The 25,352-nt window shown below is 47.5% G+C and overlaps 2 protein-coding genes across 2 annotated transcripts in view; both read left to right on the top strand.

Annotated features, from left to right (window-relative positions):
- Positions 1-1,553: 1,553 nt before the first annotated feature.
- LOC143502710 (POU domain, class 3, transcription factor 3-B-like) lies at positions 1,554-4,083 on the top strand (the record flags this gene model as incomplete). The annotated part of the gene is given in 7 exon segments (XM_076995378.1): positions 1,554-1,949; positions 1,951-2,100; positions 2,102-2,165; positions 2,168-2,502; positions 2,504-2,677; positions 2,680-2,781; positions 3,085-4,083. Coding segments are annotated over 7 exon segments (1,335 nt in total), but the record flags the coding sequence as incomplete, so codon positions are not given.
- A 16,069-nt stretch (positions 4,084-20,152) lies between these two features.
- mrps9 (mitochondrial ribosomal protein S9) overlaps positions 20,153-25,352 on the top strand; it is a 16,080-nt gene continuing 10,880 nt past the window's right edge. Inside the window, exons 1-3 of the mRNA XM_076995377.1 lie at positions 20,153-20,240; positions 23,983-24,138; positions 24,797-24,970. Coding sequence (XP_076851492.1) covers positions 24,040-24,138; positions 24,797-24,970 — 273 coding nt within the window. The 5' untranslated portion in view covers positions 20,153-20,240; positions 23,983-24,039. The remainder of the gene's footprint in view (positions 20,241-23,982; positions 24,139-24,796; positions 24,971-25,352) is intronic.

Below are 25,352 nucleotides of genomic sequence, written 5' to 3'. Positions count from 1 at the left end.
CGTCCTGACAGCCGAACAGTCGCGGGGCTCTCGTATCGTTCCAGTGACACTGGACTTATTCATAAATTTCAATTCGGTTTCCCAGTTTCCTCTGCATATTAATGCATCACCCGCTTAGTTCTGTACAATCATCTATGCTCGTATTTCTAATCTAAATTCCAGTTATTTCTCGTAATTCCAATACAGACTAGTACTGTTTTACAACTGCTTATTGTTGCTATATGTAATGCTGCTAACAGCATCCCCGTCTTATAAACTACGCACAACAGTTGCAGGAAAAATATGTTCAGTCTGATGTGTAATAATGTTAGTTATTATTCTTTATAGCAATCATTTGTGTGTCTTCATTTATTTATTTGAATTCAAAAGCAGCCAATTGGAATCGCCGGAAGGGGGGGTCTACGCGCCTGAGGGGTGGTGGGGGGTGTAGACCTGTCAATCATGCCGTAGCTATCCAATCAAGGAGATGCATGCACTCGACTTCCTCGTATTTGGGGAAAAGACGCGGACGATGTGAGCAGCGCAGGGTAAACATTCACGTGTCCTCGAGCGCTGAGGGTGGAACGGAGCGGAGCTAACTGTCAGAGAGAGAGAGAGGAGAGGAGAGAGAGAGAGAGAGAGAGAGGAGAGAGAGAGAGGAGAGGAGAGAGAGAGAGAGAGGAGAGAGAGAGAGAGAGAGAGAGAGAGGAGAGAGAGAGAGGAGAGAGAGAGGAGGAGAGAGAGAGAGAGAGGAGAGAGAGAGAGAGAGGAGAGAGAGAGAGAGAGAGAGGAGAGGAGAGAGAGGAGAGAGAGAGAGAGAGAGGAGGAGAGAGAGAGACGAGAGGAGAGAGAGGAGAGAGGAGAGAGAGAGAGAGGAGAGAGAGAGAGGAACAAGCCGAATGGGGAAGAAGGCTGGCGACGTTGCCTCGCACTGTAATACTGGATTGTACTCCAGCTGGAGCGGTTTGGCAGGTTTAAACACATCAAAACAGAACAAAGACGCAGACTCTGCTGCACTATAAAAGAATCCACAAAAGAGGAGGAAAAGGCCGCATCAAGAAAACCTCTGCGGCCTAAATTACAAAAGAAATTCGGGAGGAGTCACGTTTACGTTTTCCCACTCGGCGACCGTCGTTTACTTGGACCATATTTTAAGGACAAATATCATCGTGTTCTGCAAACAGAAGTTTATTGCGAGGAAAAGTTTTTGCATGGGTTTTTTTTTTTTTTTTTTTTGAGAATTTGTTTTTTTTCTTCGAAAGCATCTTGAGCGTGGAGGACTGTGTATGACGTCGGAAAACTTTTGAAATTGACATAAAATTAGGAATAATCGTTTCTGTTCAGTTCTATGTCTCAAACATATGAATATTCCAATTGCACAGTGTAGCCTTCGGATCTTTTTATTCGCTCTCTGTCCACATTTCTCCTGGCTTTTGTTGACGTACTTCGATGGTGTTCGCCAAAACACACTTCAGACTTTTAAAGTTTGAATAATTCATGAGATACAGTTTGCCTGCATTAAAAAAAAGTTTGTGCAAAAGGGAGGGGTATTCAACAGACACCCATAACGGCGGTGGGATGGCCACGCGGCGTCCAACCCTTACCTACCCAGCAGTAGTATATTATCGTCCGGTTCCATCGTGCACTCGGACGCCGGAGGCGGTGTCATGCAGCCGGGCAGCGCTGCGGTAACCTCGGTGTCCGGTGCGTACCGGGGCGACCCGACGGTTAAAATGGTACAAAGTGATTTCATGCAGGGCGCAATGTCCGCGAGCAGCGGGGGACACATGCTAAGCCACGCGCACCAGTGGGTGACGTCTTTGCCTCACGCGGCCGTCGCTGCAGCCACCGCCGCGGTGGTCGCCGCCGAAGCTCGAGCGCCTTGGTCGTCCGGTCCCGTCGGGATGACGAGCAGTCCACAACAACAGCAGGACGTGAAAAGCAGTTCGGGAAGAGACGATTTGCACGCGGGGGACAGCGCTGCACCACAGGCCTCCGCATTTAGGTCCGCACCAGAGCCACGCGGGGGCCTGGGGAGGCACGGCCGCTGGACACATCTCTCTCACGGGCAGCCAGCAGCAACAACAGCCGCTCATCTACTCCCAGCCCGGGGGCTTCACCGGTCAACGGCATGCTCAGCCCGCCCGGTGGTCAAAGCCTGGTGCACCCGGGGCTGGTGCGCGGGGACACCCGGAGCTCGAGCACGGTAACCACCACCGCCACCATCACCACCAGCACCAGCACCACCAGCAGCCGCACCACGGAGTGAACAGCCACGAGCCCCACTCCGACGAGGACACGCCGACCTCGGATGACCTGGAACACTTCGCCAAGCAGTTCAAACAGCGGCGGATCAAACTAGGCTTCACTCAGGCTGACGTGGGACTGGCGCTCGGCACGCTGTACGGGAACGTCTTCTCGCAGACCACGATCTGTCGCTTCGAAGCTCTCCAGCTCAGCTTTAAAAACATGTGTAAGCTGAAGCCCTTGTTAAACAAATGGCTGGAGGAAGCGGACTCCTCCCACCGGCAGCCCCACCAGCATCGACAAGATCGCCGCGCAGGGTAGAAAGCGCAAGAAACGCACCTCCATCGAAGTGAGCGTAAAGGGCGCGCTGGAGAGTCACTTTCTAAAATGTCCCAAGCCTTCGGCCCAAGAGATAAGCACTCTGGCGGACAACCTGCAGCTAGAGAAGGAGGGGTGGTGAGAGTGTGGTTTTGCAATCGGAGACAGAAAGAGAAAAGGATGACGCCCCCGGGAGTGCCGCAGACGCCAGAGGATGTGTACTCTCAGGTCGGCAATGTGAGTGCAGACACACCGCCCCCCTCCATGGACTGCAAACGAATGTTCAGTGAGACATAGAACAGCGTAAAAGACTAAAAAAATATTTTATATATGAATAATCTAAGACCACAGACTATCAACGAGATAGCAAAACATGTTGATACTGTGATTGTGAGGGAATATGAAGTGAGACGTGTTTCATATATTTTTCACCAGAGAAAAATCACACCCTTCTGTCTGTTCAACCCCAATCCGCCCGATAACCTTCTTCCCGGCCCATAATGTCTTAACCTAAAAGGTTTTGTCTGCTTTTTCTTTCAGGGACATTTTTTAGTAGATTACTTAAAAGATGCAAGTTTAAGTGGGCCGAACGAGCCGGGCGACCCGAGGGTGACAACTACAAGTTCGTTCCATCAGGTAATTTTGGCACATTAACTTCAACTGGAAAATGAAACCAGGCATTAGAAACGAAGCGCCACGTCTCTGGGCCAAACCCCTACACATGTCTCGTGTTTGAGAGGCAACCGAAGTAGGCAATTATATGTGTCGAGCTGGGACGTTATACCCCCCAAAAAGGGCAATTCAGCAGCAACGGGGAGAGAAGCGGCATGCACGAGACTCCCAAGCTATTTTGCAGAGAAGACTGCATGGTTTAATTTTTTCACAAAAAAGACCGAATGGGAATTTTCTTCTTTGCCTTCCAGCCCTTATGAACACACAAAAGACCCCCAAAGACTGCCCTTGTGTTCTGATCTCTAAGATCGCGTCTTTTGAACCCGTTTTTACGTAAAGAACTGAACGTCTCGCGGATTTTTTTGAAGAAAATAAAATAAAAAACGGACATTTGAAAAAAAGACTGACCGTGTCTCAGCTGCGCCTCGCTGAGATCCCCCGCGCGCGCCCAGGAAGGCCCGGGCGGGATGTTCCGCGTGCTGCCATTTCCAGCAGTGTTCTTTGGTAGGTTTTAATAAACAAGATTATGTAAAGCCGGCAATATATAGATTCATTAGATCAGATACTGATCGGAATTATTTGCTTTATATTTTTCATTAAAATGCTTTGTTTAATATTTTATTCGGGATACATATGGATTATTCCAAACAGTAATTTATTTTCCCCAGACTTGTGTAAAATGTTCTCTCCCGGTTTCTGTTGTGGTTCTTCTTTGTTTTGTTTAATTTTTGTATCATCTTTTATGAAGGAGCACAAATCAATATGACTTTGGCAGTAGGTAACAAGGGTATTTTGATGTGATGATTTGATTGTAATTTAATTTCAGTAGTGATTCCATAAGAGATGAATGAGAATAATAAATTTGCTAGAATGAAAAAAAAGCTGATTGTGTGTTTTGCCTGAGATCGTAGATAGTCTCATTTTATTCACAGATGATATTTTTGGCAGAATTGTTTAAGGCCTTGAAAAATGATCATTTGCAAATACCATACAGCTGTGGCGTTTGGAAATGTTGTTTTAGTAGACTTCGAGTATTCTGACGATGCGGTGACTTTGGAAAGACTTGTGTTAGTATTGGAACCCTCTGCTGTTTTTGCAAATGTTTTTAGGCCTCCTCTGTAGACTTTACATTTAAACCATCCGCTGTGCTGTATTCATATTTGACGTCCTCAACGACACATCTTTACAAATACGTCACCGTTTTAAACTACGGAACCGATTTCTTTTCTGTCCGGAGGACGTCTGAACGCCCCGGTTGTGCCACGTAATGCATCACTATCGTAGTGTCTGTTCAGTGGGCCTGTGTCCCGCCAGAGTGAACTTGAAGGTTGATCGAACCGGAGTGTTTACAGTTGGGTAGTTTGTGTCACGCGCTTTTGTTGACGGTGCTGTGCACGTGAATTATAATTCCCTTTTCTTTTCCTTTTTTGTGACGCCTGTCAACCCAAATGCATGCAGGCGTCGCGTGCAGGACCCTGGCTGTGTTTTAGCGCATGCAGCAGCTGCACGATTCAGTGACCACTAAGCAAAACAGTCCGGCGGTAAGAAACTGACGCTGATATTTTTCGCGCATCTCGACAGCGTACACACGTGTTTGTCTAAACCCGAATTACTGTTACGGTCTGTCGCTCGTTCTCTCGTATGTCTGCACAGACGTACACATGGAAAAGTTAATACACTTATAATACGTGCTATAATATTTGACAAAACGCGATAATATGTGATGACTGTGAATGCCTTATGGGCGTGTAGAGTTTTGTGCGTGTTGTTTTGGTTGTTTGGCTCGTCAGTGATCGTATGATATTTTGTCCGCTCAGTGAATTTGTCTGTCCCTGCCTGTTACTTTTGAAACTTCATCAGCTATATCTAAGGCAACCACCCCCAGAGGTAGCTTACTACCCCAAAGGTAGCTTACTACCCCAAAGGTAGCTTACTACCCCAAATGTAGCTTACTACCCCAGTAAAATGTATCAGCAGCATTTTGACACGTTTACAGAAGTTGTGTGTTCGACTTTGAGCGCAGCAGTATTTCGAGGCCCTGCTCTACAGTATTTTGTAAATCACCCAGAAAGCTTGGGTTATCACTCACGTTCAAATAAAATAGCAAGACCAAAGACTTCCTAACAAATGTCCTATCATAACTGTTGATGAACGTGTTTATGATGTTTATTAGTAATCCGCTGTGATCATAATGCTGGCGGTTTTATATACTAATTTTGGGGAGAAAATTATCTTAAATGAACTTAGACCTAATTAATTTCGTTGGAGACAGTTTCGTTTCAGGCCCTTGGAAAGCGACGCTAAAAAAAGGAAGAGAAATGCTTATCCCTCAACTTTTTCCTGGAGGTGACTATTCAGCAAAACGCACAAATCCCGACGCTCAAAAATTTAAATTTCGCGGATGATTTCCCATACACTAGTTGCTAAGCAACTGAATTCAATCAACGTTATAGAAGTATGCATCTCCCCTCTTTGAGCCCAATAATGGGGGGGGGGGGGGGGGGGGCAGACTGACATTCCAACTGATTCGGTATCATTTGAATGAGAATATTTCTGCTATTGAGGAACGAATGTGATTTATAATTAACATGCACAAAATAACTGCTCCAGGAGAATTTAAGAGTTACTTTATAGCTGGCACTTGTCACAAATGAGATTGCGAGAGAAACCTGTTTAAACACCGTGCTGCGTGTGTACTGGATTAGGACATTATGGCCTAATGTAGCACAGAACATGTTTTAAAGTTTTAAGCGTTCAAGATCGAGCTCTTTTTGATGCGCGTTCATGGATCCATAACTATACAACGTTATTGAAACTATCTCGAGTCAGATGCACGAGATCATAAACGAATATGTGCTACCGTATGTCTGACCTCCACCGGGGAAGGCCGCACGGCTCCCTCCGGTGTCTAGGTGCGTAAAACCTGCGCACACGCGCTGATGTAGCTTAATACCCTCATCGATAACATACATAAGGAACTACGACGTTGTCTCCTCCAAACTCACGGGTTTATCGCAGAGCAATCATGGCTACAGTTAGTTTATACTTTAGTTGACCCTCCAGGACAGGAAAAATGGAAATAAAAAACTAACATGAAAATAGCGACCGTCTGGCATTTTAATGAATTAAATATTTCGCTCTGTTGACTCTTCAGAATTCCTAATTTTAATTTCGTAGGCACAAGAAAACACATATTTATAGTCATATATAATAGATATAGCCTATATAAATGTGTGTGTGTGTGTGTGTGTGTGTGTGTGTGTGTGTGTGTGTGTGTGTGTGTGTGTGTGTGTGTGTGTGTGTGTGTATTCACATTGTTTTTTGTCAGTAAGTGTATCGAATTAAGAAATAAAAATCACACGGTGGACCCGATAAACAACATCGGTGCTGTTTTACACTTAAGAGGAAAGCCGAAAAGCCGATACATGTAGCATATTTAACTTTTAATTTAAAAAATCACCCGACAATATTTATTATGTTGTTATTGCGATGAGATGTTCTGGACGGAGCTTTTCTAAAACTCTGAAGGATCAGGCGGAGAACCGTGATGACAATTCGAGCCTGTACTTTACAGTAAATCTCTTGAATATAGTTGCATAGACACTGATGTCCTCATATTTCTGTGCGATGATGTACTCATACATATAAGTTTCACAAAGCACCTAACTGCATTTCTAAATATTTATCAGTGGCATGACAAAAGTTAATAAAAAAAACTCTGACGCGACGAAAAACATACAAATATCAATTTGGTACAGAATGCTTTATTTAAAACGGTGTAAAAATATAAAGAGTATATTTTAGTTTTGCTCTTTACTGTATGTTTCAGTACTAACTATCGTAACTGAACATACACCACCGTAAACTGCCAATGTACCAGCAACGTTTCGTGCTTTTGGACAGCTGAAGGGGGGCAGTGACATAAACTAATGTAGTCTTCCTCAAACACGTAAACTAATGTAGTCTTCCTCAAACACGTAAACTAATGTAGTCTTCCTCAAACACGTAAAACAACAGCAAATACATCAACACCATAAATCATATCGCCATAAACGTTCGATATATCATTAGAATAACAGCGAAATAAAACATATTAAAAATAATAAGAACAACAACAATAATAATAACAACAACAAGAAGACTAATCTGTGACATCACTGCTGTAGCGCGCGGCCTGTACGCGCGCTCGCCGCGTCATCAGGAGCGCAGAACACCTGCAGCAGGTAAACGGCGCTTTCAGGGTGGCCACTCACAGTCAACCGCGTTTGGGCACTTTATAATCACTGTTTTTACCGGGCAAAGATGTTGTTGTCCGCTCAGAAACTGATATATTAGTGGGTCCCTCGGGTGTCACGTGTGCTCACAGGTCAATGGCTCTCAATAAATAAAAAAATCAAATAAATACGCGTCTAAGTACTTTCGACCAACATCACATCCTGGCCAAAAGTGCATTTATTGCGGCCTCGAAAAGTAGCGTAGTCTGCGCACAGATTTACCAGAGGACAAGTAACATGGCCCTGTTTATTTTATTATGTTTTAACCACGTTGTTGCTCTCGTCGGTGCAGTGGGACACTGTCGCCGTCCTCGCCGTTATAATCAGCGTGAGGAGCTCGGCGAGGTCCCGGGTATTTAGATGGAGTGTTCTGCAGACTGCGCTGTCACTCAGGTCTCTCGTGGTGTCTAATGAGCTCTCGCGCGCCGAGTGCGACTGTCTGTGCCATACTGTGTGGCTACTCAACAACAACAACAAGACAAACAACAACAATACAAGCTCGGGCCTGTGCCTCGCGCTAGACGTGCGTCGTGCCTCGCGCTTAGACGCGCAGCTCTAGACCGCTGAGGATATAATCCAGCGCTATTAACACTGATGCCAACATCTCATTCCAAATCCTCTTTCTGACACAAGACAACATGGAGAGAGGGTGAAATTGCACGCTTCGGATCATATACCCCCCCCCCCCCTCCCGTGCGCAGCGCGCGAGCCACCTATTCCTAGGTCTGTCTGCCGCGTGCCCTCCGACGGTCTCGTGCTCAAGAATAGCGGCTAATAAAATATGTATGCAGGGTGACGTGCGCGCTAGGTTTCCTTTCTATAGAATAGGACGATCAAGCCTCGGAGGTTCAAGAAAGCGACAGGCAGACGGACAGGTAAGGGGACTAGCCCGTGAACTGCGCTCGAGGATAATTTAATTGGTGAAGATAAGCTCCGGGTCTATTTATAGTGTTATTGGACACCGTGCCAAACGCAGTGTGTAGCCTAAAAACATTTTAGGAACACTTCAGAATGCGACGGCTCCAGTAAACGTCTCCTGGTTTTCTCCTTCCCGTTTAGAGTATAGTTTACGATCAAAAGTGATCGTGTGTAACGCCGAACAGAGCATTTCACAATGTTTCACAAAATCGCACCTAAGAACAAGAACCACATGCAGTGTTCTCACCAAAAAGTGTTTATGCAGCCGTCCACTGTTTCTGAGGATATAATCAGCTCAGGCCAACTTTTTCAGCCTGGTTTTTAATGCACGGTTGCACCGGCCCGGTTGTACCGTGTGGGCGCGTGTAATCATTGACATGCACGCGCGCATGCTAGGCCACACTCACTGCCGTTAAATCCGAACAACCTGAAGGGCCCATAGTCTCTAAACATTTACATTTACAAGCGTCATCCGTAAATAGTGAACTACGATGTGGCTGCTTTCTCCTCGGGGCCCACGAGAAGAAGGTTCAGTAACAATCACGGTTATTTATACAACACAGTAATGGTTATTGTTAAGGTATAATTATTGTACTATTACTATCTGTATAACTACTAGTAATATAGACCTAGTAGTACTACAACAATTGTAATAACAATGATAAACTGTTGTATTTGTTGTATTGCTTTTCTAAAACAATCTCAGAGATCAAGAACATAAATGAAATTATGACAATATCAGATAAAGATAAATGTTAGGCTACAGCAAAACAGTTACACGCGACGGTAAGAACACGGCAGGCTGCGTAAAGATACTGCAAATGTTTACTTCGTATCGGTGTTTTTTTTTTGCTGTTTGTGGTGTTTTTGTTAAGCGTAATGTGTAACCTAAATTAAAAGCGTTAAACAGTGTAAGGTACTACGGTTTGCATTCGTAATTTGTACTGCATCTCTTGTGGGTCTTTTGAAGGAAGAGTTTTCTGCTGTTCATTGCAGTCATATATTTCCATGGCTCAACAGCGCCACCTGCTGTGAGTCTGTATGTCTTTGGTCAGAAGCGATTCTAAATTCATGCGTTTTTTTAGATGGTGGAAGTCACTGGAAGTCACATTTGATCTTATGAAGTCTAGAGCATTTGTAGGCAATACCACAACTGCATGCACACACATTAATCACATAAACTGAAAAGTTTCACTGTTATTCGATGATTGTTTGAAAACGGAGTACTTCGTTGTAAAAACTTAATGTTATTATTACTGCTCATAATTTCAACACCATTATCAGTAATCGCTACACACCTATATTATTGTTGGGCGAATGTTTTTGTCTTAGAAAAATGAAAGAAATGAAAAAGGTAGCAAAGGTTTGGGGTTTGGCGAAGCTGTAACTGGAGAATGTGGGTTACACATTAAGCGCGCTGTAGTTTTTACAGTTGCGGTAAAACGTGTTTGATGTCGTTCTTCGTTTTGTTTCGGTTTGCGAGTTCACTAACGTATGGCCACCGAATAAGAACTATTTTGTAACGTTTATATATTTGTTTCATATTTTTCTAACGTTTTGCGTGGTACAGCGCTGTATAAACTTGAACCTTTATTCCCTCATTCTTACACGTGGCATATGAGTAGAATTATGATGAGTTCTAATGTATTTAACAGACGTCAATGGTCATTTATCCGTTTCTTTCCTGCCAGAAACAGGTGAGGCCGCTTTTCCTGTAAACTGAAGCTTCGCTCCCCTACCTGTGGCGACAGACGAAAATGGAGTCAGATTTAGCACGTCTGGACGCTCATGTAAACACTCAAAACAAGACGAAAGCTGACAGAGACCAGTGTGGGCGGGTCACTGTCCGTCTGTCGCACCTGGTGGTCGGTCTCCATCACACGGGCCTGCTGAACCAGAACCCACCAGAACTCTGCTCCTCTTGGCCCAGCTGAGCACTTCGCTGCCCTGATAGAAGCAGCTGAGGTCAAATCCAGACCCCCAGGCGGCCCCGTCCTCTGGAGGGCGCTGGCGTGTGGCGGCTCCCTGCCAGGGGAGGTCAGCGTTGCCGAGGTGACAGCAGGTTAGAGTGATGGCGGCTGGGAGCAGCGGTGTAGGGGGAATGATGCTTCACCTTCCCAGATGGATCTGTCAATAGTGCTTAAAGCAGAGGAGAACCCCAACACACACACACACACACACACACACACACACACACACACACACACACACACACACACACACACACACACACACACACACACACACACACACGGCCGGCAGTCCCATGCTGAGCCGACAGTGGAGTTCGTCCTGTTGTTCAAACACACATGTGCTTGCTGCTACATACATGGATTAAGCAATATGTTCAAGACAAGATGGCTGACAGATATACTGTATACTCAGAGGCCGAGCGAGTGTGAGTGTGTGTGTGTGTAGGAAGAAGGTATCTACAGGGGTGAGTTTCTAATTAACCAAGCAAGGATGTGGCGTGGAGAGCTTTGTTCTGCACTGAAGGTTGTTGTGTAACTCTTTTCAGGAGGCAAGAGTTTAATAGATCACTAATAATTGGGCACAGGTATTTCAGATTAGGCATTAATGCCTAAAGCCAGTGGATAGACTACAGCAGACTGGCTTGGGTTTCCGAACTGTGGCCGAGTGTTTGTAAATAGGAGTTCCACTGCTAGAACACATTCACCGACAGACGAGCTCCACAAGTTCATTGGGTTCACCATCAGGTTGAGAATGTGAGTGTCAACACCCTCTTCTGTCGTCAGGACCAGGCTCAGTCGGGTTTCACCCACGCAGGTTGGGTCGGGTGTGGCAGTGCGGCCCCTACTGCATCAGGGTCAGGGCATCTCGCTGTGGGGAGGGTTTCTCACACCTGGGCCGTTCCACCCACACAAGCTGAGGTAGACCCACTCATGATACACCCAGACTCACAGTAGACCCACTCATGATACACCCAGACTCACAGTAGACCCAGACTCACAGTAGACCCAGACTCCCAGTAGACCCAGACTCACAGTAGACCCAGACTCATGGTAGACACAGACTCCCAGTAGACCCAGACTCACTGGAAGCCCAGACTCCCAGTAGCTCCAGACGGCTGTTTCGCAGTCAGGCCCTGGATCAACTATCTCTGCCTCACACCCATAAAACAGCAATGAACCCAAAAAAATTCACACACATCGCTGGCCTCTTATACCCACCAAATAACACAAAAACTTTGCCAGAAAGCTCGCTCACACAACATATGCACATGCTCCCAAGTCATTAAAGGCTTTATTCTCCAAAATAATAGTAATTAATTTGTGCAATACACAAAGGACGTAATTATCTTTTTTCTCATACAGGCACATATTTAATTAGCGTAATTCTTCCCCAAGATGTATTAAAAAGGGGCGGAGACCAGACGATCATAACTCATTGTATCCTAATCCCATGTTTGATTCTCAGTCAAAGGGATATGAGAGGGACGATCCCAGCTACAACGCTACACCGTGTTATAGTTGTTTTCAAGTGTATACACACTGTCACAAAAGGACAAAGCCAAACAACAATAAAAAACAACACCAGTCCCCATCTCCTAGGTAACCTGGCCACGCCCCCTGCTGGTGGCTGTCTTATCTGAACCAGCATCAGGTGTGTAAGGAACCACCAGACCTTCCAGGCTGACAACAAAACTACTGATTAACGGGAGGTCCTGTGAGGTGTGGCGCTGGTCCTGGAGTCCCGGCTTGGTCCCGCAGAGCAGCGCGTCCAACAGCACGGGCTGGAGTTTAATATGTAAACAGAGGGCGACACAAAATGGGGGTCACCCCCCCCCCCCCCCCCCAAATACTCCTTGAGGCTGATTAGCTTGGCCAACTGGACCTAGTAATTGTAGTGCCATGACCCCCTCGGGGCAAATATTAGATTTTAGTGGTTTAACCTTTTGAAGCACACGGAGGCCCTGAATTACCCCGCAGATGTTGCAGGGCATAGCAGTAGCTGTCCTGTCTGCCTGTCAGCCTGGGGGGGGGCACGCAGACCCTTACTGCTTTGGCCTTGTTCTGGGGCCACTCTTCACGCCTGACTGGTCTGCTCGTTGCTCTCAGTGATTCCTTTACTGATATCCCCCTCCTCTTCCTCATCCTCTTCATCCTCATCATCAGAGCTGCTTTGCTGTCGGAAGTGTTTATAATTACACGGAGGCTTTTCTTGGACAGCTGCTTGGAGTCTCTGGACCATTAATGCAACGGTTTCATTGAAATGTTGTAATTTTTTTTCTCTGTAGTAACATCAGGAGCCAATTATCCTCCGAGAGCAAAACATGAGAACGTCAAATGTAAGCGCTTTCGGGCCCGGGAGGGTATTGGAGGCGGGGATGGAGAGAGCCCAGGGACTCCGCTCCAAGACCCGGCCCATTAGAGGCCGGCCCATTAGAGGCCCGTGCTGTGGGGATGAGACGTTAGGAAGTTTTTCTTGAGTCACTCTCGGCCCTTTCCCGAGTGTAGGGTTACTGCCGTCCTGTCTGGACGTCTTGGACATCTTCCTCCCATGCGGACGGCAGCTGCGTTGTGCCACCCCCCCCCCACACACACACACACACACCCCGTCGCTGCACAACGCGGTAATGGCTTCCTTCCTCCCTGCTGTGCTTGCCTGAGATACTCACCTGGGGAAAGATCATCAGACCCAGGAGCAGGAGGAACCAGGGAAAGGACACTGGGCTTTTTATCCTTGGCAAATATGTAAGGAAACCTCAGCTTGTCTGAAATACAATCCAGCCGCCCCGGTGGTGAGTGGAGCGGTGGGTGTGCGGGGGTTCTGGGGTCTGAAAAACGGTTTCATCTGAGGGAAACTCCTGACAGGTCTGTTAGATATATGCGTCCATAATCAAATGTAACGGATGTTGAGATTAGCCTGAAACAAGGGGGGACACTAACAATCACTGTGAGAGTGAAATAAAGAAACCCAGGACAAACAAAGAAAGAACGAAAGATGTAAAGAGATAAGCACGGAGCAGTGAAGAGGTCTGCGTGCCTTCGTGAGCATACGAGCCTCCAGAGCTCACAGTAGCAGAGCTGAACGCAGACTGGACTGATTTAAACCTCTAGTTTTCCTTATCAAGGGAGTGTTGAGATCACTGCGCCCCACCCCAATCACGGAGCCCATCGCTAAACGCTCTAATATCTGTGGATGGCCGTGACTGTCGACCAATCAGACGCTCTAATATCTGTGGATGGCCGTGGCTGTCGACCAATCAGACACACCGGCCAGTTTGTTTCACGCGCTGCCAGAATTGCTTTGTAATTAGTCTGATATTGATGAAGCCTGATTCCAGCAGGTACTGGCTCGCGGACAAGCCCCTCCCCTCTCTTCCCAGTCCCCCACCCTCCTCCTAACCCCTCCCCTCTCCCCAACCCCTCCCCTCCTCCTGCTTTTGCTATCAATTAAAGGATGCTCGAAGCACCGTGCCCAGATCATCTGCAGGATATAACCATGGCGAGTGTTTCTACAACAACACACATGGACGGGTGGGGGATGCAGAGCCCTGGTCCTGCAAGACACACTTGTTATGGTCCCGTGACATCCTACAAAGTCCCATAACATCCTGTATATGCTTATAGCCAGACCTTGTATATAAAAGCCACTGTTCACTTTAAGAATCTGCCATAACATTCAATGAACAAACAAATAACAGGAAATGTAAATTACCCAAAACATATTCTTCCTGGGTCGTGTCATTACTCAAGCATATTCTTCCTGGGTCGTGCCTCTGTATCTGCAGATACACTGAAGATCTTTTGTTTGACTCCACTGCATTTTGGGGCTTACAGGTTCTACAGGGTTTGTGTGTGTTTTTAGAGGACGTCTCCCAGTTCTCCGTGAATTACCGCGCTCCACCAGATCTCTGGGTGGCGCTGTGCTCAGTCACGGACCCCATGTGGTCCCACAACGTGTCCCCCGGCTGCTTTTTCCAATCACACCCTCCCTCCCCAGTACTGCCTGAAGATAAGAAGCCAATCATTGCAGGCTTAAGCATATGTGCTGCTTCAGACAGACAGGAGTGTTTTTTTTTTTTGGGGGGGGGTGGGGGGGGGGTGCACAGCCCAGGGGCAGGAACAGCTCACTGGCACCCACACACACACACAGACACACACACACACAGACACACACACACACACACACACACACACACACTCACACACACACACACTCACACACTCACATATCCATCCACACTCACACACTCACACACACACACACACTCACACACACACACACTCACACACACACACACACACACACACACACACTCACACACACACACACTCACACACTCACATATCCATCCACACTCACACACTCACACACACACACACACACACACACACACACACACACACACACACACACACACACACACTCACACACACACACAGACACACACACACACAGACACACACAGACACACACACACACACACACACACACACACACACACTCACACACACACACACACACACACACACACACACACACACACTCACACACTCACACACACACACACACACACACTCACACACACACACAGACACACACACACACAGACACACACAGACACACACACACACACACACACACACACACACACACACACACACACACACACACACACACACACACACACACTCACATATCCATCCACACACAATCACAACTGCATTAAGGGGACAAAAGGGAAATCTTTTGTTTTTCTCCCAGCGGTCCAGCTGCCCGGGCGTGTTGGGTGGGGCGTGTTGGGTGGGGTGTGTTGGGTGGGGTGTGTTGGGTGGGGTGTGTTGGGTGGGGCGTGTTGGGTGGGGCGTGTTGGGTGGGGCGTGTTGGGTGGGGCGTGTTGGGTGGGGCGTGTTGGGTGGGGTGTGTTGGGTGGGGCGTGTTGGGTGGGGCCTGTTGGGTGGGGCGTGTTGGGTGGGGCGTGTTGGGTGGGGCGTGTTGGGTGGGGCGTGTTGGGTGGGGCGTGTTGGGTGGGGTGTGTTGGGTGGGGCGTGTTGGGTGGGGCGTGTTGGGTGGGGCGTGTTGGGTGGGGCCTGTTGGGTGGGGCGTGTTGGGTGGGGTGTGTTGGGTGGGGCGTGTTGGGTGGGGCGTGTTGGGTGGGGTGTGTTGGGTGGGGCGTGTTGGGTGGGGCGTGTTGGGTGGGGCGTGTTGGGTGGGGCCTGTTGGGTGGGGCGTGTTGGGTGGGGCGTGTTGGGTGGGGTGTGTTGGGTGGGGCGTTTGGGTGGGGGTGTGTTGGGTGGGGCGTGTTGGGTGGGGTGTGTTGGGTGGGGTGTGCTGGGTGTGTTGGGTGGGGTGTGCTGGGTGTGTTGGGTGGGGCGTGTTGGGTGGGGCGTGTTGGGTGGGGCGTGTTGGGTGGGGTGTGTTGGGTGGGGCGTGTTGGGTGGGGCGTGTTGGGTGGGGCGTGTTGGGTGGGGCGTGTTGGGTGGGGTGTGTTGGGTGGGGCGTGTTGGGTGGGGCGTGTTGGGTGGGGCGTGTTGGGTGGGGCGTGTTGGGTGGGGTGTGTTGGGTGGGGCGTGTTGGGTGGGGCCTGTTGGGTGGGGCGTGTTGGGTGGGGCGTGTTGGGTGGGGCGTGTTGGGTGGGGCGTGTTGGGTGGGGCGTGTTGGGTGGGGTGTGTTGGGTGGGGCGTGTTGGGTGGGGCGTGTTGGGTGGGGCGTGTTGGGTGGGGCCTGTTGGGTGGGGCGTGTTGGGTGGGGTGTGTTGGGTGGGGCGTGTTGGGTGGGGCGTGTTGGGTGGGGTGTGTTGGGTGGGGCGTGTTGGGTGGGGCGTGTTGGGTGGGGCGTGTTGGGTGGGGCCTGTTGGGTGGGGCGTGTTGGGTGGGGCGTGTTGGGTGGGGTGTGTTGGGTGGGGCGTTTGGGTGGGGTGTGTTGGGTGGGGCGTGTTGGGTGGGGTGTGTTGGGTGGGGTGTGCTGGGTGTGTTGGGTGGGGTGTGCTGGGTGTGTTGGGTGGGGCGTGTTGGGTGGGGCGTGTTGGGTGGGGCGTGTTGGGTGGGGTGTGTTGGGTGGGGCGTGTTGGGTGGGGCGTGTTGGGTGGGGTGTGTTGGGTGGGGCGTGTTGGGTGGGGTGTGTTGGGTGGGGCGTGTTGGGTGGGGTGTGTTGGGTGGGGCGTGTTGGGTGGGGCGTGTTGGGTGGGGCGTGTTGGGTGGGGTGTGTTGGGTGGGGCGTGTTGGGTGGGGCGTGTTGGGTGGGGCGTGTTGGGTGGGGCGTGTTGGGTGGGGCGTGTTGGGTGGGGCGTGTTGGGTGGGGCGTGTTGGGTGGGGCGTGTTGGGTGGGGCCTGTTGGGTGGGGCGTGTTGGGTGGGGCGTGTTGGGTGGGGCGTGTTGGGTGGGGTGTGTTGGGTGGGGCGTGTTGGGTGGGGCGTGTTGGGTGGGGCGTGTTGGGTGGGGCCTGTTGGGTGGGGCGTGTTGGGTGGGGCGTGTTGGGTGGGGTGTGTTGGGTGGGGCGTTTGGGTGGGGTGTGTTGGGTGGGGCGTGTTGGGTGGGGTGTGTTGGGTGGGGTGTGCTGGGTGTGTTGGGTGGGGTGTGCTGGGTGTGTTGGGTGGGGCGTGTTGGGTGGGGCGTGTTGGGTGGGGCGTGTTGGGTGGGGCGTGTTGGGTGGGGTGTGTTGGGTGGGGCGTGTTGGGTGGGGCGTGTTGGGTGGGGCGTGTTGGGTGGGGCCTGTTGGGTGGGGCGTGTTGGGTGGGGTGTGTTGGGTGGGGCGTGTTGGGTGGGGCGTGTTGGGTGGGGTGTGTTGGGTGGGGCGTGTTGGGTGGGGCGTGTTGGGTGGGGCGTGTTGGGTGGGGCCTGTTGGGTGGGGCGTGTTGGGTGGGGCGTGTTGGGTGGGGTGTGTTGGGTGGGGCGTTTGGGTGGGGTGTGTTGGGTGGGGCGTGTTGGGTGGGGTGTGTTGGGTGGGGTGTGCTGGGTGTGTTGGGTGGGGTGTGCTGGGTGTGTTGGGTAGGGTGTGTTGGGTGGGGTGTGTTAGGCCTGCTAGGCCCAATATCTCTCCAGGACTGTGATGAATCATGTCTTTCATCCTCTGGATATGGTTCTCATTTACAGTAACATAACGGATCTTGAGAGACAGGTGAGAAACAGGTGAGAAACAGGTGAGAAACAGGTGACTGACTAAACTGATCACATCTGCTCACAGCCCCAAGCATGGACATAACTCCACTACTCTCAATCAGTTGAGCAATTAGGTCTTTCTATCATAGTAGATTCTACATCCACCGAGCTCCAGATAACTGGTTTCTGAATGCTGAGTGAACGGGTTTGAAAGGGGCGAGAGGATCTTCTGCTGCTGGAGACTGAGCTTTGAGCACACTGCCTTGTGCTGCTGATGTTGTAGGCCGTAACGGAGCAGCGGCTGCGCTAAGCAGCAGAACAGCTTTAAGGCGAGGCGGCCAAGCACGGTGAGACACGCTTATCCCACCACAAGCCGGTAAGGATATTAGGAAATCACTGTAAAGCACTGTGGAAATTATGATTCTAGTAACCCTGAACCTCAACCACTAAAGACTCAGAGGCTCAGCTTAAGGTCTCTCTCTCTCTCTCTCTGTCCCCCTCCCTCCATCTCTATCTCCATCTGTCTTTCTCTCCCTCCATATATATCTCTCTCCCTTCATCTCTCTCCTCAATCTCTCTCTCCCTCCATCTCTTTGTCTTTCTTTTTTATGTTCAGATGTTCCTCACACAGTTCTGTGGGTGTCTGGCGTTCCCCTCCACTCAGAATAGACACGCTTCTATTGCCTTTTAGGGATTAATGGTTCCCTTTCTGGACGGAACCCTCTTTTTTCTAGAAAATTCCTTGAAAGAAGGAGAACACCTATTAATCCTTCCAGAAGACAACAAACCCATCTTCACAAGAGACTGCCGCAGTCCTAAGTCTTTAATTCTAAACTCAAATTGGTGGAGAACTGTGATCAAATACAACAAATTGGGCATCACCGGCAGTTTCAGTAGTCGACAAATACAGTTCTCACTGCAGTGATTATTACAAGCACACCACTCACTTTGTCAAGTGGATTGTCAGTTTCTGAATTTACATCCACGTGTCTCTGATGTGAAGAAACACTGCAGCACTGAACTGTCCTCACGATACTACAAACCCAAAAACTCAGAAGCTTCTGTTATGTTCTGAGACATAAGATTACGTTTCCAGTTTACTCAAAGGACTGGGTGAGACATCTCTCAAGTTACAAAATACAAACAAAACACAAAGCACCAGTCCGTTAGCTCAGTATGAACTGAGGTGCACATATGATTTATGCGTAGACCCCCGACACAGTGAATTAGAGACCAGAGGTCGAGTCAATTTTTCTTAGCGAGCTGCAGCGTGCTTGTGGCTGAAGTCTGAGAGCAAACACAGTCCATCATGACGCTGACGACCGTGGAGCGCGGGCTGGCACGAGCTAGCCGCCAGCGGGGCCCTTCACGTTGATGGATACTCCCCAACACCAACACCCACTCCATCACCGCGACCAGAGTGAAGACCACTGATCTGTAACGGACGGCCTCTGGAGCCTTGTGGCACCTCCACCCGATAGCTGTGCTGCTACTGGACATGGTTAATAATCATAAACTAAGCAGACACCAGAGAGGGAGATGGGACAGTGAGAATGAGAGAGGGGAATGGTGGATGCATGAGAGTTCAACCACAACGGTTTGAAATGTTCCTTTAACCCGTTAGACAGGTTCTCTTTGCACACTATTGGAACTAGACTTACAAAATTATTTAGCGTGGTCATACTTGGCTCCTCCCCCCACCTGACAATCAAACGTCTGTTTCCTTCTAGTCCCGCCTTTGTTTTCATTTCTATGGCTGTGTTCGAAATAGCATACTACATACTACTGGCGTACTGATCGAGCCCCAAATCAGTATGCCGTATGCAGTATGTGACCAAAATGAAAATTTCCAGTACGCGAAACATACCCGGATGACCTACTACTTCCGCAAAATATTCCAGTACGCGAACAGAGCTATCTTCGTGGTGTACTGCATCCCATCATGCAACGCTACGTTCACGTGACCCCGTAGTGTGCTTTGCTTTTGTCGCATACTGGAAACTGTACTGCATACTACTACGAGGACCAGTATGCAGTATCCAGTATGTAGTAGTCTATTTCGAACAGAGCCTATGTTTTCCGTTCGCTTCCCTGTTTATGGGTTTCAGCTATTTCTCGTTTCCTGGTTCGTTTAGTTTTGTACTTGGTTCCTTGTTTTTCCAACATACGTTTGTAGGTCAATGTCGCATGGTGGTTTATTCTATAAAGTTTGAGTCTGGTATTTCACAGTTCCCATTGTCCTGCGTGTTAGTAGTTTAGTGTATGTTTACTCGTGTTTTATAGTTTTGGTTGTCTGTATCTTTCGGGTTGTGTGTAACATGGTCTATGTTGTGTCTATCTGGTATTGCTGGTTAATTTAGGCCTATGCTAGTAATCCTCATTTTAGTTGTTTGCTTGTGTTGGCTGTCCTTTAATTTTGTTATAAATAATCATTTTGAGTTTACTCTGTTCTTTCCCGCGTTGTCTTTTATATGATTTTAGTTCTTCGTTCGTTTTGGTGTTTTTGTTTAAATACCACCATGCCTCGTAAAAGTCGTGCTCCGTGTTAGCACGGTAGGGATTAATGGAGAGGTTCATCTATTTAGAGGGGAGACCCGCCAACGCGCATGCGCAATGCAACGTAGAGAGAACGGAAACAGTTGCGAAAGCCCTCTGGGTAATGTAGTTTATATTGGGGTCGTTATGACTCACAGCCCGTATGGCGAGGGAAGAGGAGAGTGCGCTGAGTTTGAAGTAGGGGAGGAAAAGGTCGAATCACGCCAAAGCGGTAAATGTTCAGTGCCAAAATTCATAATCGCTGAATATCATTCCCTCGTTTCTCTTGTGAAGCAATGTTGCTCAATCGTAATAACATTAGAAAGTATAAAACATATTTTAGCCAAAAAGCTTTACGTTGTTTGTATTCAACTTTTGATTAAATTTAAACTGCAAAAAAATGTTTGTGTCTGTATGCCTGAGGAACGTCATTTAGGCCCATGTATACTAGGTATGCTGACGAACCAACGTTCGATGCGAAAACTTCTGGCTCAGTAATGTGTTCCAAACTACGTTGTACTTTTGTAAAGGTGTCATAAAACATCACTCCTCACCGCCTAGCAGGTGTATGTTTTTTCCTGAATACTACAGTGACTTCGTCAAGCACAACCCAGCCAGTCATCAGGCACTATTTATAGTCAACTCTGAGGCGATTTCAGGTCGGGAGACCAGCGAGAAGATACTTTGTTGTTTTCAAGCGGTCTGTTTTCTTCATCAACGCTCCGGACACCATCGAAATATATGTGGACCTAAAAATACAGCTTTTATCTCAATACTGACCAAATTTAATCGAAATCCGTGCAGGCGAAAGTATTTTACTAGACCGCGGAAAATAAGTAGTCATGACTGACATTGGTGTATCGAACGTCACGGTAGCGCAACTTTAGGCTAAAAGCGGCGTCTCGGTTTAACTCGTTCCCACAGTGTTTTCTTGAAATCGGTACTGATACCAGTATTGTGTAGTTTAATCTCATTGTTTTCTGATATAACTTGTTGTTAAATGGTAATATAGTTAACATCACTTCGAATTATTAGGGTTCACACACATAGTGTGGGAACCCTATTGTAATTGCTCGAGTTTTTCTTATTATTATTATTTTTCAGGCTGTAAAACGCATACTGCAGCCTAGACCGTAAGGCCCAGAAACATCAAACTTGGCAGACAGTTGCACCAGAAGTGCAATGAGGGAAACCCAGACAATCACCCACATTGGCCTGATGGTGGCGCTATAGCGCAGCATTTTGTGTTTTGGTCCATATCTCCTACACCGTAGGTCATAGAAACGAAATTCCACTTCTGATGGATTCCTTGGCTCAAACCAAACAAAAAAGCCTCAAGGACCCTTTAGCTCCGCCCACTTAGATTTCGAGTTAATTTGCATAATGTGCAAAATTGCACACATCTTTGAGCCCAAACTTGTCCCTGGATTTTTCACATACATGCACATATGTGGTATCAAAACGTTCAGAAGAGTCTGAACTTTAAAATCTATCCAGCAAAAATGCTAATTTCATCACTACCTAGTCAGTATAAGCCAATCAAATGAGAGGGTGTAAACTCAATAGTAAATTTTGCGCATATGAAGCTCTAACTGCAGAAAACTTGCATGCAATGAGATGACACTTCACAGACAGCTTCCCTCTGAGGGTCTGGGGCAGCTCGCAGAGGTTGCCATACCTCACCTGCTAGGGGGCGCTATAACATGCAAAAATTTGCCCCATGCACTCAGATTGGCCGATCCACATGAAACTTGGCAGACATCATCTATGGGCCTCTGGGAACCAGGTCCTAAAGCAGACATGCCATACTTCCAAAATGGCTGACGTAATCGGCCAATCAGTGATCGGCACGCGTTTGACAGGCTTACCATTGGTCGATCTGCACGAAACCTCTTGGGTGTGGACAAGTGCACACCCCCTATGACATAATCCAGCCGGGTGTCGATTGGCCACTGGGGGGCGCTATTGCAAATAAAGCAAGTATATCCCCTACATAATTCCACTTGGGAACATGCAATTAGACTCTTTTGATTCCTTGCAGTAGTGCGAACAACTTTCCCATTACATGTCCTATTAAAAAATGCACAGTTTATTTACAGTTATTATTAGTTTGAAATCATCACTTTTCATACTCCTCCTAGGATTTTCATACTATCATGTCAAACAAAGTCTTATAATACTCTACAGAGTGTGAAATCAAAAACCAATCCAAAGATTTTGGATTTTAGGATACTTATACCTGCTAAATATTTTTTTAACGGACAGCATAGATACATATAATATTCATATTCTTGAAGCTCTTTCATATTTTATCTATTCTGACCAAAATGCACAAGCCCATTCAGAATCCCATCCTGAACAAATTTGTCAAGTTTCATCTAAATCGGTTATCGTATGGCTCTACAGTGCAGTATTATATACAATGCATAAAAATGCATGTAAAGTCCCTCTGTCACCTTCTCCTTCTCACACGCACGCAGGCTGAAACTCACACACTCAGTCTCTCTCACACTCTCACCCACATTCCCCCTCCCATCTCTGTGCCCTAAGTAAACATTGCTCTGGCTACCTAGATCTCTCTGTGTCTATTAACCAGGCACACACACATACAGGCGCAAGCAGGCCTTCCTATAGCATTCACAATGACACTTCCCTAGCCATACCCACCCATATCTCAGTGACTAACACATGCTCATACAAACTGATATTTGGCTTCTTTTTTGTCTCTCTCTCACACAAACACACAGACACACACACCTTTATACCTACATGTATGTATAGTTTCTATGTATGCTTATGTATGTATGTATTAGTATATGTTGTCATAGTTTGAGTACATACACTACCACACACACACACACACACACACACACACACACACACACACACACACACACTTCTACCTAAATGTATGTATAGTTTGTATGCATATCTATAGTATATGTATAGTATATGTCAGTCATGCCAGTGATGTCAGTCATATCAGAAATGCCAGTCATGTCAGTTACATCAGTCATGTCAGTCATGCCAGTCATTTCAGTCCAGTCATATCAGTCATTTCAGTCCAGTCATATCCGTCATGTCAGTCAAATCATCAAATCATTAGTCATGCCAGTTATGTCAGTCATGCCAGTCATGTCAGTCATGTAATGCCAGGCTTTGCAGACTACATTCATACATTGAATACACGGGCAGTCATGTTAGGCGTGCTAGGTGTACAAGGAGTGAAATAACAAAACATAGTCTCTGGCTCCCTCAATCTCTCTCTGTCAGTAATATACAGGCCCAATCATGTATAGACAAGTGCAGGCCTTCCTATACTGTTCACATAGATGCAGCCCTAGCCAGATGTGCTATTTTTGTGTCTCCCTTTCTGACACACGCAGATGTCATCACACTCTATCTGTAGAGCACACACTGGCCAAACCCAAACAGCTTCTTTTCACTTTTAGGTCTAAAGGACCTTTTGGGCTTCCTTTTGCCTATTGAGGCCAAAATGCCTATTGGTGTGTGAACCCGCCAATCGCCGCTTGCGGCTATATTATTATGATTATGATTAATTATTCATTATGATTAATTAGAATTAGATTATGTGAATTTCAGTCACACGACTTCTATTGTAATTAATGTATTATATTTTAATGTGTTACATGATATTATAAATATCATAACTTTATCAATTCTCAACCAATTACCAGGTATCATTTTAAAGGTCTATTTCAGCTCTGTCTAGATATGTCATTCTTTTTAAGCTTGTGGCTGTTTGAAAATTTTGTCATCACACCTAATATATGTAATCTTTTAGAACAGGGCTGTGTTGGTGTTTCAAATCATAATTATAACACGCATCTGAGAGACATAAAATAATTTACAGATTTATTTATAATTGTCTTATTAAAACAACTTCTTGGTTTCCAATGTGTTGTTTGATAAATAAAAGAATACCGATTTAATATCAATACGTCAACACGCAGGACGTGACGTCAAAAGGGCCCGCCCCTTCCTGTCGCAGCGCGAGGTTGCAATCCAACATGGCTGCGTCCAGTAGCGCAGTAATAAGATCCGTTCTCTCCAAATGTGGGAACTACACCTGCTCTTCGTTTATGTCCGGGCCAAGGATGGGCCGACAGGTAAATATACTCGCGTGGGCTGATATTTTTTGGCAGAACCGACAGTTTTGTCCCAGTTGGCAGTAGCGAAGACTGCACGTTGTCCTTGTGAGCATGCTAGTTCTGGTCCAGACTAGACCTGGTCCTGAATAACGTCTTAATACAGATCCTGGTATGTGGGGTTAGAGGTTCTGGTATTGTGGGGTTAGGGGTTCTGGTATTGTGGGGTTAGAGGTTCTGGTATTGTGGGGTTAGGGGTTCTGGTATTGTGGGGTTAGGGGTTTTGGTATTGTGGGGTTAGGGGTTTTGGTATTGTGGGGTTAGGGGTTCTGGTATTGTGGGGTTAGGGGTTCTGGTATTGTGGGGTTAGGGGTTCTGGTATTGTGGGGTTAGGGGTTCTGGTATTGTGGGGTTAGGGGTTTTGGTATTGTGGGGTTAGGGGTTCTGGTATTGTGGGGTTAGGGGTTCTGTGTACTTAGTGGGTTTTCTGGTACGTTTGTACATACTCTGAGGCCATTAATTGTATAATGCTCCGTTATGAATGTCGTTTATTCTCACAGTCCCATTCACTCCATTTGTTGGCATGACTGTACAATATACGATATTGCCAAAGCATTCATATCCCTCTCTATTTTTCTCTCTCTCTCTCTCACACACACACACACACACACACACACAGTTCCCCAGGCAGATATGCGTGTCCTCGTGTCTGAGCCGGAAGAACCTGGCGGCCCCGCAGAAGTTCTCTGAGGAGTACATCAGTAAACAGGTGGAGGAGTTTAACACCGGCCGACGACACCTGGCTAACATGATGGGAGAGGACCCGGAGATGTTCACACAAGAAGACATAGACGTAAGAAAACTCAGACATGTTTCCACAGCTCTGCCCGACACCTGTCCACAGTGGTATTGCAGAGGAATTATGGGTTTGGTGACAAAGGTAAAATAATGCCGATACTGTCAGCTGGAATGAGATTTATAGTTTTCTCATGGGGCAGTAAAATATATGGCAACACTGTAATGGAATATAGGCTTATATATTTTACACTGTAATGTATTTATCTTTGTTTTGTCCCTGTAGCGGTCTACTTGGCGAGTGTTTTGTGGGGTCTGTGTTCATTAGTCATAGGGCAGCACTGCCATGATGAGTGTTTAACTGGAGCTCTTAACAGCGTGTGTCTGTGTTTGTTACATTTTCCATTTTCAATTGATTGCAACCTTCTGCTGGAGAAACC

Source organism: Brachyhypopomus gauderio, unplaced genomic scaffold (genome assembly GCF_052324685.1).
Source record: "Brachyhypopomus gauderio isolate BG-103 unplaced genomic scaffold, BGAUD_0.2 sc201, whole genome shotgun sequence".
Classification (NCBI taxonomy): Eukaryota; Metazoa; Chordata; class Actinopteri; order Gymnotiformes; family Hypopomidae; genus Brachyhypopomus; species Brachyhypopomus gauderio.
The sequence above is the reverse complement of the archived record's forward strand: the minus strand, read 5'-3'. Positions and strand labels throughout refer to the sequence as shown.